A 20,884-nucleotide genomic window follows, 5' to 3' on the forward strand; every position below is an offset into this window, starting at 1 on the left:
TCAACCTAACTAACCTAAGGATATCACACACATCCATGCCAGAGGCAGGATTCCAACCTGCAACCATAGAGGTTGCGCGGTTCCAGACTGAAATGCCTAGAACTGCTTGGCCACACCGGCCGGCTTCCACTTTGTTACTTTGTGCCAGGAAGGGCATTCAACAAGGAAAGTGGCCAGGTGTCTCAGAGTGAACCAAAGCGATGTTGTTTGAACATGGAGGAGATACAGAGAGAGAGGAACTGTCGATGCCATGCCTCGCTCAGCCCACCCAAGGACTACTACTGCAGTGGATTACCGCTACCTATGGACTATGGCTCCGAGGAACCCTGACAGCAATGCCACCATCTTGAATAATGCTTTTCTTGCAGCCACAGGACGTCGTGTTATGACTCAAACTGTGCACAATAGGCTGCATGATGGGCAACTTCGCTCCCGACATCCATGGTGAGGTCCATCTTTGCAACCATGACACCATGCAGTATGGTACAGATGGGCTCAACAACATGCCGAATCGACCACTCAGGATTGGCATCACATTCTCTTCACCAGTGAGTGTCACATATGCCTTCAACCAGACAATCATCGGAGACATGTTTGGAGTCAAGCTGGTCAGGCTGAATGCCTTAGACACATTGTCCAGCGAGTGCAGCAAGGTGGAGATTCCCTGCTGTTTTGGGGTGGTATTATGTGGGAACATCCCTGTTGTTTTGGGGTGGTATTATGTGGGAACAATGTATGCCACTGGTGGTCATAGAAGGCGCTGTAACAGCTGTAGGATACATGAATGCCATCCTTTGGCCGATGGTGCAACCATATCAACAGCATATTGGCGAGGCATTAGTCTTCATTAATGACAATTTGCATCCCCATCATGCACATCTTGTGAGTTACTTTCTTCAGGATAATGATATTGCTCAACTAGAGTGGCCAGCATGTTCTCCACACACGAACCCTATCGAACATGCCAAGGATAGAGTGAAAAGGGGTGTTTATGGACGACGTGACCCACCAACCACTCTGAGGGATCTACGCCGAATTGCCGTTGAAGACTGGGACAATCTGGACCAACAGTGCCTTGATGATCTTGTGGAGAGTATGTATGACGAGTACAGGTATGCATCAATGCAAGAGGACGTGCTGCTGGGTATCAGAAGTACCGGTGTGTACAGTAATCTGGACCCCCATCTCTGAAGGTCTCACTGTATGGTGGTACAGCATGCAATTTGTGGTTTTCATGAGCAATATAAAGAGCAGAAATGATGTTCATGTTGATCCCTATTCCAATTTTCTGTACAGGTTCCGGAACTCTCGGAACCGAGGTGATGCAAAACCTTTTTTGATGTTTGTAAATTATTTAGTTATGGGAGAGGAAAATTTAATTGTGATGGGTGACTGAAATTTGGTAGTAGGAACAGGAAGAGAAGGAAAAGTAGCAGAATAGTAGGAACAGGAAGAGAAGGAAAAATACTAGAACTATATGGACTGGGGGACAGAAATGAAAGAGGAAACTACCAAGTAGAATTTTGCACAGGGCATAATTTAATCATCGCTACCACTTGGTATAAGACTCATAAAAGAAATTTTTATACATGGAAGAGACCTGGAGACACTGGAAGGTTCAGTTTGATTATATAATGGAAAGACAGTTTTTGGAACCAGATTTGTAGACTCTGCAGGAAGGTAGGATATTAAGGAGATGGGACATGGAGAAGCAGAAAGAACCACAAGTTGTTGAGAGTTTCAAAGGTGGCATCAGGCAATAACTGACTGAAGAAGGGAAAGAAATACAGTAGAAGATGAATGGGCAGCTTTGAGAGATTAAATAGTGAAGGCAGCATAGGATTAAATAGGTAACAAAGCAAGACCTGGTAGGGATACTTGGATATCAAAGGAGATGCTGAATTTTAAATGATGAAATGAGAAAATATAAAAATACTAAAAATGAAGCAAGCCAAAGGGAATACAAGCACCTAAGAAATGAGATTGACAATGGCTAATCAGGAATGGCTAGAGGACAAATGAAAGTCTATAGAAGCTTGTATAATTAGGGGAAAGATAGATACTGCCTACAGGAAAATTAAAGAGGCCTTTGGAGAAAAGAGAAGCAGCTGCATGAATCTCAAGAGCTCAAATGGAAGGCCAGTACTAAGCAAAGATTGGAAAGCTGAAAGGTGGTAGGAATATACAGAAGGGCTTCACATGGGGAATGAACTTGAAGGCAATTTTATGGTATACAATGGCAAAGTAGATGAAGATAAGATGGAAGATATGATACTGTGATAAGAATTTGACAGAGCACTGAAAGCTAAGAGAAGACCCTTGGAGTAGTCAACATTCAGAGTGGCTGATATCCTTGAAAGAGCCAGCCATGTCAAAACTACCCCACCTGGTCTGCAAGAAATATGAGACAGGAAAAAGAAGAATGTAATAATTCTAGTTCCAATGAAAGCAGGTGGTAACATGTGTTAATATTAATGAGCTATCAGTTTAATAAGTCATGGTTGCAAAATACTGACATGAATTATTTACAAAAGTATGGAAAAATTGATAAAAGCCGAGTTCAAGGAAGATCAGTTTGGGCTCCAGAGAAATGTTGGAACACGTGAGGCACTACTGACCCTATGACTTTTCTTAGAAGATACGTTAAAGTAGACAAACCTATGTTTATAGCTTTTTTATACTTGACTGGAACAAACTCTTTAAAATTATGAGGGTAGAAGGGGTAAAATACAAGGAACAAAAGGTTATACACAACTTGTACAGAAACCAGATGACGGATATACAGGGTGTTTCAAAAATGACCGGTATATTTGAAACGGCAATAAAACCTAAACGAGCAGCGATAGAAATACACCGTTTGTTGCAATATGCTTGGGACAACAGCACATTTTCAGGCAGACATACTTTCGAAATTACAGTAGTTACAATTTTCAACAACAGATGGCGCTGCAAGTGATGTGAAAGATATAGAAGACAACGCAGTCTGTGGGTGTGCCATTCTGTACGTCGTCTTTCTGCTGTAAGCGTGTGCTGTTCACAACGTGCAAGTGTGCTGTAGACAACATGGTTTATTCCTTAGAACAGAGGATTTTTCTGGTGTTGGAATTCCACCGCCTAGAACACAGTGTTGTTGCAAAAGACGAAGTTTTCAATGGAGGTTTAATGTAACCAAAGGACCGAAAAGCGATACAATAAAGGATCTGTTTGAAAAATTTCAACGGACTGGGAACGTGATGGATGAACGTGCTGGAAAGGTAGGGTGACCGCGTACGGCAACCACAGAGGGCAACGCGCAGCTAGTGCAGCAGGTGATCCAACAGCGGCCTCGGGTTTCCATTCGCCATGTTGCAGCTGCGGTCCAAATGACGCCAACGTCCACGTATCGTCTCATGCGCCAGAGTTTACACCTCTATCCATACAAAATTCAAACGCGCCAACCCCTCAGCGCCGCTACCATTGCTGCATGAGAGACATTCGCTAATGATATATAGTGCACAGGATTGATGATGGCGATATGCATGTGGGTACCATTTGGTTTACTGACGAAGCTTATTTTTACCTGGACGGCTTCATCAATAAACAGAACTGGCACATATGGGGAACCGAAAAGCCCCATGTTGCAGTCCCATCGTCCCTGCATCCTCAAAAAGTACTCGTCTGGGCCGCCATTTCTTCCAAAGGAATCATTGGCCCATTTTTCAGATCCGAAACGATTACTGCATCACGCTATCTGGACATTCTTCGTGAATTTGTGGCGGTACAAACTGCCTTAGACGACACTGCGAACACCTCGTGGTTTATGCAAGATGGTGCCCGGCCACATCGCACGGCCGACGTCTTTAATTTCCTGAATGAATATTTCAATGATCGTGTGATTGCTTTGGGCTATCCGAAACATACAGGAGGCGGCGTGGATTGGCCTCCCTATTCGCCAGACATGAACCCCTGTGACTTCTTTCTGTGGGGACACTTGAAAGACCAGGTGTACCGCCAGAATCCAGAAACAATTGAACAGCTGAAGCAGTACATCTCATCTGCATGTGAAGCCATTCCACCAGACACGTTGTCAAAGGTTTCGGGTAATTTCATTCAGAGACTACGCCATATTATTGCTACGCATGGTGGATATGTGGAAAATATCGTACTACAGAGTTTCCCAGACCGCAGCGCCATCTGTTGTTGAAAATTGTAACTACTGTAATTTCGAAAGTTTGTCTGCCTAAAAATGTACTGTTGTCCCAAGCATATTGCAACAAACGGTGTAATTCTATCACTGCTCGTTTAGTTTTTATTGCCGTTTCAAATATACCGGTCATTTTTGAAACACCCTGTAAAAGTAAAAAGGCATGAAAGGGAAACAATGGTTAACATCCCTGATGTTATTCCATCTGAACACTGAGCAATCTGTGAAGGAAACCAAGGAGAAATTTAGAAAGTGAATTAATGTCCACACTGAAGAACTAAAAACTTTGAAGTCTGTTGATGACATTGTAATTCTATTAGACACTGCAAAGGACTTGGAAGTACAGTTCAATGGAATAGATACTGTCTTGAAAGGAGTTTAAAAATGAACAATAACAAAAGCAAAACAAGGGTAATGGAATGTAGTTGAATTAAATCAGGCAGTGCTGAGGGACACTGCAAGCAGTAGATGAGTTTTGCTATTTAAGCAGCAAAATAAATGGTGATGGTCAAAGTAGAGAGGATATAAAATGCAGACCAGGAATGGCTAGAAACATGTTTCTGAAAGAGAAGATTTTGTTAAAAATGAGTATGTGTTAGGAAGTCTTTTCTGATTGTGTTTGTCTGGAGTGTTGTCTTATACAAAAGTTGATCTTAGAGGATAAGCCATTCAGGCAAATAGAACCTTTTGAAATGTGGTGCTACAGAAGAATCCTGAAGACAAGGGAGAGGGGGGGGGGGGGGGGGTAGTTCATATGAGTAAATAAGTAATGAGGAGGCCCTGAACAGAAAAGGGCAGAAAAAAAGTTGTATCATAACTTGACTACAAGAAGGAACCAGGTGATAGGGCACATTCTAAGACATTGAGGAACTATCAGTTTAGCACTGAAAAGGAGTAGAGGGAGTAAAAATTGCAGAGGGAGACCAAGAGATGAGTATGGTATGCAGGTTCAAATGGATGTGGATTGCAGTAGTTATACAGAGAAGAAGAGGCTTGCACAGGATAGAGTAGCATGGAGAGCTGTATCAACCCAGTTCTTGGACTGCAGCCCACCACCACCACCACCACCACCACCAACAACAACAACAACAACAACAACAAGATGATGAGGTACAAAAGACAGATAAAGTTGGTGTGTGTTAATGAAAAAACAAAATTGGATTAGAAAAAAAAAAATGATCTATGTAGGAAAAAAGGATAAGCATAGAAACATAAAAGGCAAGAAAGAGTGACCCTGAGAAAGAGAAGAAAATTTGAGGAAATATAAATGAACAGAATAGTTGTCAATTAAGTCTCTTAAAGGCACACAAATTTGTTTCTTTAAGATATTATTTATATTCTCTGTATTTTGTATCTTTTAAAAGTAGCTTGTCTATATTATTAGATAAAATGATCAAAGGTTGAATAAATATTGTCATTCTTTCTGATATCTAAAATAATAACCAGTTAGTGAACTATGCAAAATAAATATAAAATGACAGTAACAGAATGATAAAAGTCACACAAAGCAAGCAGCTCAAAAACTTGAGGTCCAGTTCCAATAATATGTTAGACATGTAATCATTAGGGGCATATGGCTAGGCAATGTGGCGGATCGAGATGGCTCATGACTAGACATAAGAATTAAGTTCATGTATTTTGTTTTCTTGTCTTGCGAGTGTTAGCTCTCAAAATGAGTACTTTCAAGAACAAAGCTTCAATACAACCAGAGATACAAGGTGTGTCAGAACTGGAAGCAGTACATATATTATTAGAAAAGGTAGCACATTTAACAGCAGATAATACACAACTGTGTGGGTTGGTAGAATTGCGATCATCACAGTGGGGTGTAGATATGCAGTCACAAGTTTAACTACTCTTTTTGTCTGGTAAGGCAACTGAGGATGAGCAGGCCTTTGTGGGAGATCTTGGAAATATGGCTGTGATGGAAGGTTTGTCTGATAAGGAATTACTGAGAGTTGCAAAACTGAGACTAACAGGGGGAGCTAAAACTTATGAAGGGAGCCTCAACATTCAAAGAATTTAAATAAGGGTTAATTCAGAGATATACAAAATGAAATAGTGCCAGACACTATAAGGAACAATTAGTGGCAATGCCTAAGAGAAATATGGAAACTGTGGGACAATTTGTGGAAAGTATAAGGATAATTAATGGATGTACTTATGAATTAGGACAGGATGCTGCAGTCAGTGAAATTATTTTGTAAGAAGCTGAGCAGAGGGTGCTCGATACTTTTTTAAGAGGGTTGCATGCAGAAATGTCATGATGTGGATGGACAGGGGGTTTGACGCATCTATGCACAGCAGTGCAGTTAGCTATAAAGTGTGAGGAGATCGATTTGTCAACTAGCATGCAGGGTAAATGGACAGTGTTTGCAGCTAGTGTAAAAGTTTCACATGAGGATGAATGGAGTAAGTAAAGAGGCAATGTCACCAGCCTCAGAGTAACAGTTTTAGAGGTAGAGGGCCAGGGAAGAATAAGATATTAAACACCAACGGGAATCGCAGGTCCACCTATGGTCATTCCCACTAAGACTGGATGGTGTGAAATCATATAGAAAGATAGATTATGCAATAAGAGGAATAGTAGGTTTTTGCAGGATACTATTGGACAAAGGGTGCATGTGTTGGTTGCAAGTAGTGGTCTGGTGAAACATATGCAATGGGACCCACCACGATACAGATGGCGTGGAGTGGGAGATAAAGATGACAACCATTGGGCTATGTGAACATTGACTTTTGTCTGGATATAGTTCAATTTACATAATGTGTAGAGATCGTGCCACATGTGAGTGAGGATTAGATTCTAGGATGAAAGATGATTCTAGGATTAGATTTCTTATAGCAGCATTGTATCATAATCGATCTATGGCAGCATAGGGTGGAGTTGATAGGAAAATGTTTCAGTTAGATGAAGCCATTGCCCATGTAGAGATGCCATAAAGGGGAGTCTATCACAAAATACAAACTGATTAAACCACAAACGACCACACTAAGAGTTGATTCGCAAGATTGTGTACCTATGGGTACTGGGAAATCACTCTGGGTTAGTGTTGAACTAGCTTGCTGGTAGGAATTTTGTGTGTGGTGGAACCATTAGAAGAGAATAAAGTACTAGATCAGGCAGGTTGCTTAGTTGAAAGAGGTATTGTATGCATACAAGAAATAAAGGGTGAAACAAAGGTATCTATTTTTATAGATAATTTTAGCGCAGAGGACATTGGATTAACAAAGGGGTTGTTCATTGCTAATATGAATATGCTGGAAGAAGAAGAGTGGGGCACGAGGCGTTCCAGCCATGGACAATCGCTGGACGTCATTCACACTGCATTAAAAGAAAAAGTGGAGCACCTAGAGGGATGCTATAGGGAACAGATGGCAAAATTACTTTTGGAACTTAATGGAATTTAAGGATATTTTTTTTTCAAAAGGGGCAGAAATATGCACATTATGTCTGTGATTAGCATCTCTGATAATAAAATTAAAACAATTTGGAATATTGTTAAAATGGAAACATGGCAATCGAGAACACAGGAAGACTGTATTTCTATCAAACTCAATGAAAAGTTTGTTAACAAAAAGTCAGAAGCAGAAAAAAAATTTAATTATCATTTTTCACTGTTGTAGAGAAAACAGGATCCTGCTATTCATTAGAAAGTGTAAGGCTGTATATGGAAGAGGCAGTACCTATGCAGTTTGACAAAACTGAAATTCAACCCACCTCTCCTACTGAAATTATGAATATAAATTCACTCAAAAGTAAAAGCTCACATGGAACTGATGGCATTTCCAAGAGAGTATTAAAAGCTTGTTCCCAACAGATAAATAGGATTCTCAGCCACAGATGTAGCAGCTGACTGAAACAGGGCATCTTTCCAGACAGACTGAAATATGCTATTGTTACACCATTGGATAAAAAAGGAGATAGGCCTGTTGCTAACAACAACCCAATCACAGATCTGACAGCTTTATCCAAAATTCATGAAAAAGTAATGTATTCAAGAGTAGTTTCACATATTTGAAAAAATTAAGTACTAATAAAATGTCAGTTCAGCTTTCAGAACGGCTTTCCAACAGAAAATGCTATATATTCTTTCTTTGATCAAATATTAAATGCTCTGAATAACCAAACATCACCCACTGTTATGTTTTGTGATCTCTCAAAGGCTTTTGACTGTGTGAATCATGAAGTTCTTCTTGATAAGCTTAAGCATTGTGATATGAATGGGACAGTGCACAAACGGTTTACTTAATATTTAACTGGAAGCCTGCAGAAGGTTGAAATTAACAGTACAGATAGTCTGGAAAAAAAATCAGCAGAGTCCTTTAACTGGGGAGGTATCGAGAATGGTGTCCTACAGGGTTCAGTCTTGGGTCCCTTATTGTTCTTAATATAAACTGAAGAGCCAAAGTGATACATCTGCCTAATATCATGTAGGGCCCCCACGAGCTCGCAGAAGTGCTGCAACATGATGTGGCATGGCCTCGACTAATATCTGAAGTAGTGCTGGAGGGAACTAACACCACAGATCCTGCAGGGCTGCCCATAAATCCATAAGAGTACAAGGGGGTGGAGATCTCTCCTGAATGGCACATTCCAAGGCATGACAGATATGGTCAATAATCTTCATGTCTGCAGAGTTTGGTGGCCAGCAGAAGAGTTTAAACTCAGAAGAGTGTTCCTAGAGCCACTCTGTTGCAATTCTGGGTGTGTGGGCTGTCGCATTGTCCTGCTGTAATTGCCTAAGTCCTTCGGAATGCACAATAGACATGAATGGATGCAGATGATCAGACAGGATGCTCATGTATCTGTCACCTGTCAGACTCATATCTAGAGGTATCGGGTTCCCATACCACTCCAGTTGCAAATGTCTCACACCATTACAGAATCTCCACCAGCTTGAACAGTCTCCTGCTGATATGCAGGGTCCATGGATTCATGAGGTTGTCTCCATACCCATACACGTTCATCTGCTTGATACAATTTGAAACGAGACTCATGTGACCAGACAACCTGTTTCCAGTCACCAACAGTCAAATGTCTTTGTTGACAGGCCCAGGCGAGGTGTAAAGCTTCATATTGCGCAGTCATCAAAGGTACACGAGTGGGCTCCGAAAGCCCTATTGATGACGTTTTGTTGAATGGTTCACATGCTGTCACTTGTTGATGGCCCAGCATTGAAATCTGCAGCAATTTGCAGGAGGGTTGCATTTCTGTCACATTCAACAATTCTCTTCAGTTTTCATTGGTCCCACTCTTGCAGGATCTTTTTCCGACTGTAACATTATCAGAGATTTGATGTTTTACCAGATTCCTGATATTCATGGCACACTCATGAAATGGTCGTATAGGAAAATCCCCACTTCATCACTGCCTTGGAGATGCTATGTCCCATCGCTTCTGTGCTGTCTACATCACCACCTTGAAACTCACTTAAATCTTGATAACCTGCCATTGTAGCAGCAGTAACCGATCTAACAGCTGCGCCAGACACTTGTTGTCTTATATAGGCATTGTCGACTACAGTGCCATATTCTCCCTGTTTACATATCTCTGTATTTGAATATGTGTGCCTGTACAGGTTTCTTTGGCACTTCAATGTATATTAGTGACTTGCTACTCTATATTCATGAAGATGCAAAGCTAGTTCTGGTTGCGATGATAAAAGTATAGTAATCACACCCAAAAAACAAGAATTAGCTGAGGAAATTGTAAATAATGTCTTTTAGAAAATTATTAAGTGGTTCTCTACAAATGGACTCTCACTGAATTTTGAGAAAACACAGTATATACAATTCTGCACAGTAAATGGCATAACACCACTGATAGATATAGACTTTGAACAGAAGTCTGTTGATAAGGCAGAATATTCAAAATTTCTGGTTGTGTGCACTTATGAGAAATTGAATTGGAAGAAACACATTGATGATCTACTGAAACAGTTAGGTTCAGCTAATTATGCTATGAGAGTTATTGCAAATTTTGGTGATAAACATATCAGTAAATAAGCCTACTATGCCTATTTTCAATTACAGCTTTCACATGGCATCATATTTTGCAGTAATTTATCATTAAGGAAAAAAATATTCATTGCACAAAAGCTTGTAATTGGATAATAGCGGGAGCCCACCAAAGATCACCTTGCAGACATTTGTTTATGGAACTCAGGATATTCACCGTAGCTTCACAATACATATTACCACTTATGAAATTTATTATTAATAAACCATTCCAATTCAAAAATAATAGCAAAGTGCATAGCTTCAACACTAGAAGAAAGGACGATCTTCACTATTCTGGGTTAAATCTAACTTTGGCACACAAAGGGTGAACAATGCTGACACAGAAATCTTTGATGGGTTGCCAAATAGCATTAAAAGTTTTGCAGATAGCCAAACTACATTTAAAAAGAAATTAAAAGAATTTCTGAATGTCACCTCCTTCTACTCAATAGGTGAATACATAATTGAAGAAAGTAGTAGTCAATGGGGAACAGGAATAGTCATCATGCCAAAATAATCAATGTATGAAACACGAAAACATAAATTTTGTTGTGATTACAGACACCTAAATGCAAAAACCATTAGGGACAGCTCATCTCTGCCAAACATTATAGAAACCTTGGATCATTCAGGACAATGCAAATATTTTTCAACAATGGATTTAAAGAGTGGTTATCACCACACAGAGGCTGCACCAGAGGATCAACACAAAACAGTGTTCTCAGCACCCTGTAGATACAGCAGCATATCACAGTCATATCATAAGTAAAGATGGTGTTAAGGCAGACCCAAAATTAATTAGAGCTGTACATGCATTTCATGTACCAGAATCTGAAAAGGAGCTGCAATTGTTCTTAAGACTTGCAAACCATTATAATACTGCCAGTATGTAAAGGGATTTGCAGATACTGCCAGATTACTTACACAATTGTTAAAAAAAGGGTACTTCATTTGTGTAGTCAGAAGCATGGCAGCACATTTTTGAGTAGCAAAAAGAAGCTTTAGCATTGAGTGCAATATTGGTATTTCTGGATTTTAATAAAGAATTTGTTTTATCATCTGATGCATCAAACCAAGCACTTGGCTGTCTTGTCACAAGAGGCAGAAAGTATAGAATATCTGGTAGCCTAGTATCAAGACAACTAAATTCCGTGGAAAGAAATTATTCCACAACAGAGGAAGAGATGCTAAGCCTTATTTATAGAATCACATATTTCAAACGTTATCAGTATGGTAATATGTTTACAGTAATAACACATCACATGGCATTAAAATGGTTGTTGGGGTTAAAGGATCCTGCCAGTATGTTGGCATGATAGGCAGTAAGACTAAGTGAATTTGATTTCACATTCATGAATAAACCTGGGAAGCAGCACAGCAATCAGAAGGTCTAAGTAGAAAAGTAACAGTATTACATGTTTGGGGTAGTGAACATAAGAAATGGCAAACTGCACAGAGAATGGATGACAAATGTAGGCAGTATTTTAAGCATCACAGTTTTGTATGCAGGATGGGTTGCTATGCAGAGAAACCAAGTTGGGACTTCAGGTAGTGGTGCCAGCAGAGCTAAGAAATAGAGTGCTACAAGAAACTCATTATCATATCATGGGGGTTGCAGATCTACCACAAGAAGAGTAGCAGAAAGCTATCAGTGGAAGAACAGACAGACACACGTAAACCAGTGTGTGCAGAATTGCATTCAGTGCACAAAGAGAGCAGATTTCTGTCAAACAAGAGTTCCACTGCAGAGGATGTATGAAGCATTAGCACCATATAAATTACTGGGGACTGATGTTTTAGGTCCACTCAATAAAACACCTGTGGGAGATAAGTACATACTCACAACCATAGTGCATTTTTCAAGATATGCAGAAATGGTTGTGATGCCAAACAAGCAGGAAGCAACACTGGCACAAGCACTTGTGAATTATTAGATACTGAAAAAATAGTAACGGGACAGGGAATGAACTTCATGTCAGGTCTATTCAGGGAATTGTGTAAGTTACTGAATGTGAAAAAGTTAAGGATGAGTCTTCTTCATCCACAAGCCAGCGGAAGAACTGAAAGAGGGCATAGTACAATGAGGAAGATGCTTGGGTATTATGTTGACTCACATCACACCAAGTGGGATGCCTATTTGAAGCACACTATCTCTGCCTACAGCTCAAAGCAGCATACAAACATAGCATTATCACCATATGAAGTAATATATGGTCATAAAATGCCATCACTATTTGACATATTGAAAATGAAGAATGGGAAGACTGGAGATTCTGTTAAGGAATTTGCCAATTTGATTAGGGAAATTTGCAATAGAGTATGCAGAAGCACTGGAGAAACAGGAAGAAGCCAAAGGGAAACACAAAGAAGTTTTTTATGCAGTAGCAGGGGCCATACCAAGAGACTACGCCACCAGTAAATGCCAAAATTCAATTGCCGATGAGAATGAAAGTTATGCACGTAGGGCAGCTGAAACAATTTCAAGGGAGTCCAGATGTTATTCCAGGGATAGGAAGATAAACAAGAGGTTGTGAATGAAATAGTAATGAGGAACTTGTACGCATTAAGGCCTAGGAAATAGTCATTTAATTGTTTTTATATTTAAGGGAGAGGAAAGTAATAGGGATTCCTGCCCGTAGGTGAGGTGCAGGTAAGATGATACAGTTCATAGTGTGACTATTGATTTTCATTGGGATGGAAGTGTTGCAGAAGGGGGGCAGTGCTGTTTGCTAAGCAGGAAGATGTAGTGATCATCAGTCATCGGTGGGCGATACAGATGTAATTCAATGCATGGGAGATGCATAATGAGGTGGAAAGATTGGAAGAAGCATTCAACAAATTCCGTCAGGGAATGGAAAGGCACAGGATACTCAAAGGAAGTGCTGTGGTATGTGAGAGAGTACATGGAGCATATGAGAAATTAAGGAGTGAGATGACACAGGTACTCTGGATTATTCTACACACACAAAGGAAGAGGGGTTGGATCAATTTATAAAAACAATATTTGACACTGCTGATGAGGAACATTTGAAGGGTGAACAACACTGTAGAAGAGGTTAAGTACTGGGCAAAAGGGGGCACAGCCATGAGTGATTGGTGCACAATATAGATTGCAACTTTAGAGAAGGACATATTGAATAACACACAATCACTATAACAACTGACCAGAGAAGTTATGTGGAATGCCAGAGCTGCAGAAGAGGCAGTTAACTAGAATATAAGAGAACTAAAAACTGAAGTAGAAGTCTTAGTTAGGAAAGTAGTAATGAGAAATGATTGCAGTCCATAAAAGATAGTGTCTGGGAAGCACGAGGGAGAGTAACAGAACTACAGGAGGCTGTGCAGCAGGCTGTAAGAGGTTCAGCTAGGGGTAAACCTGCTGCCACCAGAGCAGTATTTAGATGGGCTTAGGAAAGTACAGAAGGAACCACCAGTGGAGTTGGGGTTGTTCTAGAAATCGAGCACAAAAATTTACCTTTCATTTCCTGGTAGCCACAGTATAAGTGAGAAGTGATGGAGCGAAAGTCTGCATTCAATTTCTGTACCAGTAGTAGGGAAACAAGCATGTCCCAAGTGCTACATAGTTCATGCATATCCTGTCAATGAAAAAATTTGCAAGAGTAAAAATTCAATGACTATTATTAACTGCAAAAAAGAAGGGAAGATACATACAAATGGAGGAAGCAAAGCTACAAAAATGCTACTGAGGGGAAATCACAATCAGCCTGAATATGATAATAAGAGAGGGGCAGGATTCCTGTTAGGCAAAATTGCTAATGGGACAAAAGGAGGTAAGAGAATGCAATAAAGAAGTGACCAAGCCAGAATTGTACTTTCAGCATGTCGAGACCCATTGGTTGTGCTCTATCTTTGACAAAATGGTAGTAATGGCCAGTTGTTTTGAGCAGGTGAAGCTTACGTCAGCAAAGGGGCTAGAATTAAACCAGAATTGTTTGTTATTAAATGGAACAGCATATGCGATAATGGGGCCTACTTTCCATCTGCCAACCATGATTTCCGGGTTAACTCAACTGAATATTTCATAGCCTTGTTTGTATTCACCAGAGTCGCCCATGGAAGTGCTACTTGCTACAAATCTAACTAGCTTAAATCAAACTCTAGGGCTCGAGTTAATGCAGTCTATAAACATGCAAATGAACCAGCAGCAGTCATGAGTCTCCCTGGAAATCTTATTGCAACATGCAAATTCGTAGAAGGAAAATCAGTACAAGAAAGAGGTGACATTAACTATTGTCATACCAACCACCACAGTGACACTTGTTTTGCTAAGTGTAGTCCTTGTTATGTTATGCAGAAGATGGAGCACAAGACTGAGTTTGGACCCAGCCATCATTCAGATTCCAGTGGATTGGATACCCTGAGCATAAAAGCAGCAGAATGCAGATGAACACACAAGGGGGCAATATTAAGGATAATTGATTCATTTTAGCTTGTAAATTTGGAAAGAGAATTAGAAGTTATTGTGCAGGAAGCCTAGTAATGCAATTAGTTCCATGGTGTTTAAATGAATGAGCAGGGCAAGGGGTCCTGTAGAATTGTGTAAGATTAAGTGATACAGTTAAGGAAATGAAGTGTTAGAATAATTCTTAAGAAGTGAATCAGGACTAGAAGGACTGGTCAGCAGGAACTCTAGTATAAAGGTTAATCTAGTTTGGTTGACCTGAGGGACCAGGTATTGATAAAAAAAGAGGGCAAGTACCGTATCGAGTGCATTTGGTCAAAAAATATGCCAGAGTGGAAGTGAGTTGCAACAGAGTCAGCCACAGACAGGTTATGCACTGTGAAGCAAAACGTGGCAGCAGGCATTGTGCAGTAAAGCAACAGCTACTGCTGCAATACATTAGCGGAAAGACGGTAGTCTCTCCTCACTTGTCACCATGGAAGTGTTTTAGAGTATGTGCCTTAAGCCCTAAACAAACATAGTCTGGATCATATAAGTACTCAGCCATTCATGTACTAAATTATTCTCATCTCAGTATCACAGCCTAGACCACAAGCCTGTGACACCCTGAGTGACATCCTGGAATGCAGTACAGAGTCTGCTGTTCAACCATGGGATGGGGGGAGCCTTCCCTGAGTCATCCTGAGACATTGCCGACATTGGCATTCAAGTGACACCACACTTGGCTCCACTGTTTGTGCTCTCAGCAATGCCAGACATGTATTGTTTCACATGAGAGGCAACTGGACACCTCTACCAAGCTGCTCCTCATGTACTATGATCAAGGCCTGGAATAAAGACATTAATTAAGCAAAGCTACTGTCATCCTTATGTCTTATTTCACTCTCCATAAATGACAATCCATGATTCATCTAGTGGATTGTTTTTTATTTAATGAAACAATAACAAGTCTTTCCACCTATTTATTTGCAATACGTTACATTTTTTCATGTTGATGGTCATCTTTCATCCCTGAAACAAGCTTCAAACCTCTGTATTTCACTATAATTTTCTAGTGTTTTGACTTCTCTATGTTGAATGGCATTTTACAAAAACACCCAATGGAGGTTCTGACATTAACCACTGGATCATTTATAAATCTTGTTGGCAGTAATGGTCCAATAACACTTCTCTGAAGTTAACACAATGACATGATGTGTTCTATTTGCTTGTCACTCCTGAATCCAATCACAGATTTGATCTGATATTCAGTATGTTCATGTTTTATTCATTTGGAGGTAATGGGAACTTCGCCAAATACCTCACAGAAGTCAAGAAACTAGGCATCAGCCTGACACTAGTAGTTACTGTCTTCTGGGTTTGTGGCAGAACAGAATGAGCTGAGTTTCACAAAACTCTTGTTTCAAGAATTCATGCCGATTCCTACAGATGAGATGTTTCATCCCCAGAAAAATCATAATACACTAGTATGAAAAAATTCTGCAGATTGAGATTACTGATATTGATGTGTTGTTGCATGCCATTGTCCTGTGACTCTTCCTGAAATGGCAATGATCTGCACATTTTCCAAACATTTGCCACACGTAATTCATTCAGTTATCTGTAGCCGAATTCTGAGGAATAAGTTATTTTGTATAGTCAATGTAGAATCATATAGGTATTGCTGTCAGATCTAGTCACCTTTCTTTAGCTGAGCAGTTTTACTTGATTTTCTATCCTAGTTCTTATCTTGATAGTTATCATTTTGCCATTCATATGATAACTGGAAGGATGAACTGTAGTTTGATCTTCCTCAGCAAAACAATTTCAGAAAATGGAATTTAGTACCCTGCCCTATACTCTGACATCTTTAGTTTTCATGCCAGTAAGGTCATCTAATGAACGGATAGATGGCTTTCATCTATTTACTGACTTATTGCTAGACCAAAACTTCTTAGCATTTTTTGTTAGATCAGTGGATAGAATTTTACTTTTGAATTTAACTTTTGGTTTTCCATACGCTCAGTTTGGCTACATTCAGTTGATCTTTGTGAACAAGGCTGTGGTTACAGTTAAGACTGTGGTGATGTTCTTGATGCTTTTCGAAAAACTTTGAAACATTGATTTTCAGCCATGATGCACATTTCCCAGTTCTCATGTCTATTTCACACAAATCAATTTAACACATATTATACAGTATCTTTGGATTTTGTCTACTTATACTCAGATTAGATGGGTAGATTACATAAATAATGAGAAAGTACTGAATAGAACTGAGAAAAGAAATTTGACAACTTAAGTGGAAGGAGGGATTGGTTGATGGGAAACATTCTGAGGCATCAAGGGATTATGAATTCAGTACTGAAAGGAAGTGTGGGGAGTAAAAATCGTAGAGGGAGACCAAGAAATTAACACAGTAAGCAGATTTAGAAGGCTGTAGGTTGCAATAGTTATTTGGAGACAAAAAATCTTCCAGTGGATAGAGTAGCATGAAAGGCTGCATCAAACCAGTCTTTGGACTGAAGACCACAACAACATACTCAACATTTTCAACTTCAGAGATGAATGATAGATGTTGATTGATCATGTGATCTGAAATCTCTCTCGTTTCACTTATGAAGTACCAGACTTATTGTTCCTATTAAAACCTGTAGTCAATGATTCTTTTGGTCATCTTTTCTATGTTAATTGAATCAATAAGTTCAGCCTCCTTGTAACCAGGAAATCGTGAGTCACTCTCAGATTAAATGCTGAAATTAATTTTCAGATAAGGCATTTAAAACAATATCACATGAATCCCTGTCCTTACTAACCACCCCAATCATTTGAATCTCTCAGTCTGCAGGTAGCATTTTGCAATCTCTCTCTAACACCATAGCATGATCAGAAACTTAATGTGCAACTTTCTCCAAGTTTTCCCTGAAATATTTCACCAATACAACTCTGCAGGTATGTTCAACACTTCATCTTTGTGATAAGGGGTTACCTGCAATTTTTACATTGTTTGTACCATGTTAGCAGACTTACTCTAAGTAGCATTGGTGTACCCATGAGTTTCTCCAGCCTCTTGACAAGGCCAACTCAACGATCATAAAAATAACTGTTTTACATGAAATTTAAACCACTATTTAGTTTATAATGAAATTTATATGCAAGATTTTTCCACAGACAAAACTCAAAAGGACTGTCTGAAATCCATTAGCTGCTGGAGATTAAAGCAATAACTTCCTGTCTCCAACTGCATGCTCTAAACTAATGAGTTACTAGACCACCAAGGGGAAAAACAGTTTTCCCTATAGCTGTGTAGAAATGAATATACTTAATAGAATGTGGAAAAATCAAAGGAGATAAACAGTAAACTATCAAAAAATATCACTTTTCCCTATTGTTTTCAATGGTACACATGCTTATTGCTCACATGATGAAGTTTTTGGAAACAAAAAAGTTTGTACTGAGCATATGAGAGCATGGGAAATGGTAGTAGATATAGCAACTCTAAAATTCTTCATTAAAAATGTGAGTGAATGATATAATGTATGTTAACTGGCTCTGAAATCTATTTGGTGGAGAAGCCCAAGTAACTGTTCCACAGGCTGATGTAGTTTACAGCAATATGGGCATATGCAACAAGAGACAGAGGAGGGTCCTACTGAACTCAAATTCCTGCTGTGCCAAAAAAACAGATATATCAATTTGAAGAAAGCCATAACATGAAATGGATACTGATTGGTAATATTTGTCATGAAACCTCATACTATTTTGCTGTTTGTCACTGTTCTCTTTACAGGTGAAAATGTCAGATGGCTTGTGTTCTATTTGTGATGTATTTTCTTCTATCACTAGTCACTCTAACCCCCTCCCCAATCTCATATCCTGGGTATGCTCCTTTTGAATAGCAACCAATCAATTTGCATATATCATTAAACTAAAGTTCTCAGCATCTATCCTGCTTTGTAAATAAAAAAAAAAAGGCAGCAAGATACAAATGATCTGTCAAACCCATTTTCCATTAGTTATTTTATGGGGTATTTCATTTTTTTCTACTGTATTTGTTACATTAAGCACCATATTTCCAACTAACATTGCAATCTTATTCTGAGCAGCTTTGGGATTTTACACAAAGGCAGAAGATTTTTCAGTATGATTATCTCAGTTAGTTCCACCCTCATATTATGTACACAATACACAACATTCAGCTATTCCTGAGACTACTATAAAAATACATTCAAGGAAATAACTAAAATATGTGGAAAAAAAAACATCTCTAAGATAGAGCAAAGTCGTGCATCTCCCTTAAGTTCATGGTTTTGTAGATTTCAAATTAAAGTAAGAACTTACTTTTCCATCAACTCTTACAATGCGTTTACCAGATGCTGTGCCATGTTCAAATTCAATCCTATGAACTCCATCATTGAGAGGCACATCCCATATGGCAACAAGATCACCAGAAGCCTGTTCTGATTCCTTTTGAAACAAAATTCACTCTCTTAATAAAATCAATATTAACTGTGATCTGTTCATAACATCTACATCTACAGTGATACTCCACAATCCACCTTATGGAGCATGGCACAGAAATCATGATCCAATTTGTATTAACATATATGAAACAGTGACAGCTTGTGATAAATGTTATTAACTGTAAAGCAATATGAAATATAAAAATTATTTTCAATCAAAATGTCTATGTTTGAAATGTGTATTATGTCAATCAAAGTACTACTATGCAGACACTGAAGAAAGATACACCTTCATATTATACAGCAAAATAATAACATAGGGAATTCACACACAGAGATGAGTCAACTGAAAATGAACAAACTGGGAAAGCATTAACACATATTACTCAAAATCATACTAGTCACCAGCAACAACTAATGGACTATGAAACAAATTGGTATTACAATTGTATCAGACAGTATTCATAGAATATTTATTGCTTCTTTGGAATCAGAGAATATCCCAAATTCTGAGAAATGCTCGATAACTATACCATCAATAAACTGATAATGAAAGTAAATAATGCCTTCACGAAATAAATAAATGTCTTGGCTATATATTGTGGCAGATGATGAAACACAGATAAACCTGTTCAAATCAGAAATCAACTATAATGTGGAAACATTCCACTGTCTTGATCTAGGACAAGTTTCCAATCAAGTAGTCCACTGTTTTCTGGGGTCAAGTAGACTTAGCTGTGCAGGGGCTATGTTTTATTCCATTTTCTCAAGTTAATTATTTCAAAACCCATTCATCATCTTTATTATGTTGTCATATCTAAATTACATGTAATGCTAACATGTGACATTCCAGTATTTCATAACAATACTCCTAGTCACTATGAACTTAAAACCATACAAGCTTTACGTCATGATGCTTTCAAATCTTACATCTACATTATTACATGACTATTACCACTTTCCTGTTTTATCGAGTGAGATGGGCTATCAGAAATTTTAACCAGATAATGGTGCTTTGGAGGCTGTGCAGTGGTTGCTATTTAAGAAAGAAAGACATTTCATTCTACTGGAACTGTAGTATACTATCAATGGGAGCAGATTAGAACATTAAGAAATTCTAAACTCCTTTTATTGATTATTGAACTGAAGAAATCAGGTAAACTTTTAAACTTTAGTGAAATAAGTGTTTTATACATGAATGCATTGCTTTTTCTACTGATTGCTTTTATTTTATTTTTTAAATGCCATTTGTTCCCACCTAGCCTGGTATACAAGTACATCATTTCTGATACCAGTCTCTACCTACATCTCAGCCTACAAATTACATCACATGATGCTCACAGTAAGTTTTTCAATTGCCTAAATTCCCTCATTCTAATTCATTCAGTACCAAATTAGTTGATATTAGTGTACCAGTATCATTTATTTTTTGTTGTTATGAAAAGTCCAACCATTTAAGATGGCAGTATTTCTGTGTTCAGGTCAGAAGGTACCACATTTAAGTGTAAATTGTGTCAAAGAATTATCTTGCTCACTACAATGTTTTCAAATAAGTTTAGTGAGCTATTCAAGAAGCATTGAGAAAGAAGTTACACATTGGTTAGAAAGAGGTTTACAGTTACCTGTTAATCAACTCTGAATACTTATTTTTCTGCTATTGGTACATAATCAAACATTTTACTCTGTAAATACCACTATGACTCAGAATCTTCATGTATACAGAAATGGGTTTCATCCGTTCTAATATGCCTGTAGAATACTGAAGATCTACTTTCAGTCTTATTTTTAACATCTCGCATTTCACCATCTTTGTGAAACAAACCAACTGATTACAAA

At 38.7% G+C, this 20,884-nt stretch overlaps 1 protein-coding gene across 1 annotated transcript in view; it reads right to left on the bottom strand.

Moving 5' to 3' along the window:
• The window catches only part of LOC126471602 (fas apoptotic inhibitory molecule 1), a 55,889-nt gene that overhangs the window by 26,627 nt on the left and 8,378 nt on the right, over positions 1-20,884 (bottom strand). Inside the window, exon 2 of the mRNA XM_050099839.1 lies at positions 18,927-19,052. Coding sequence (XP_049955796.1) covers positions 18,927-19,052 — 126 coding nt within the window. The remainder of the gene's footprint in view (positions 1-18,926; positions 19,053-20,884) is intronic.

This window comes from Schistocerca serialis, chromosome 3 (genome assembly GCF_023864345.2).
Source record: "Schistocerca serialis cubense isolate TAMUIC-IGC-003099 chromosome 3, iqSchSeri2.2, whole genome shotgun sequence".
In the NCBI taxonomy this organism is placed as follows: Eukaryota; Metazoa; Arthropoda; class Insecta; order Orthoptera; family Acrididae; genus Schistocerca; species Schistocerca serialis.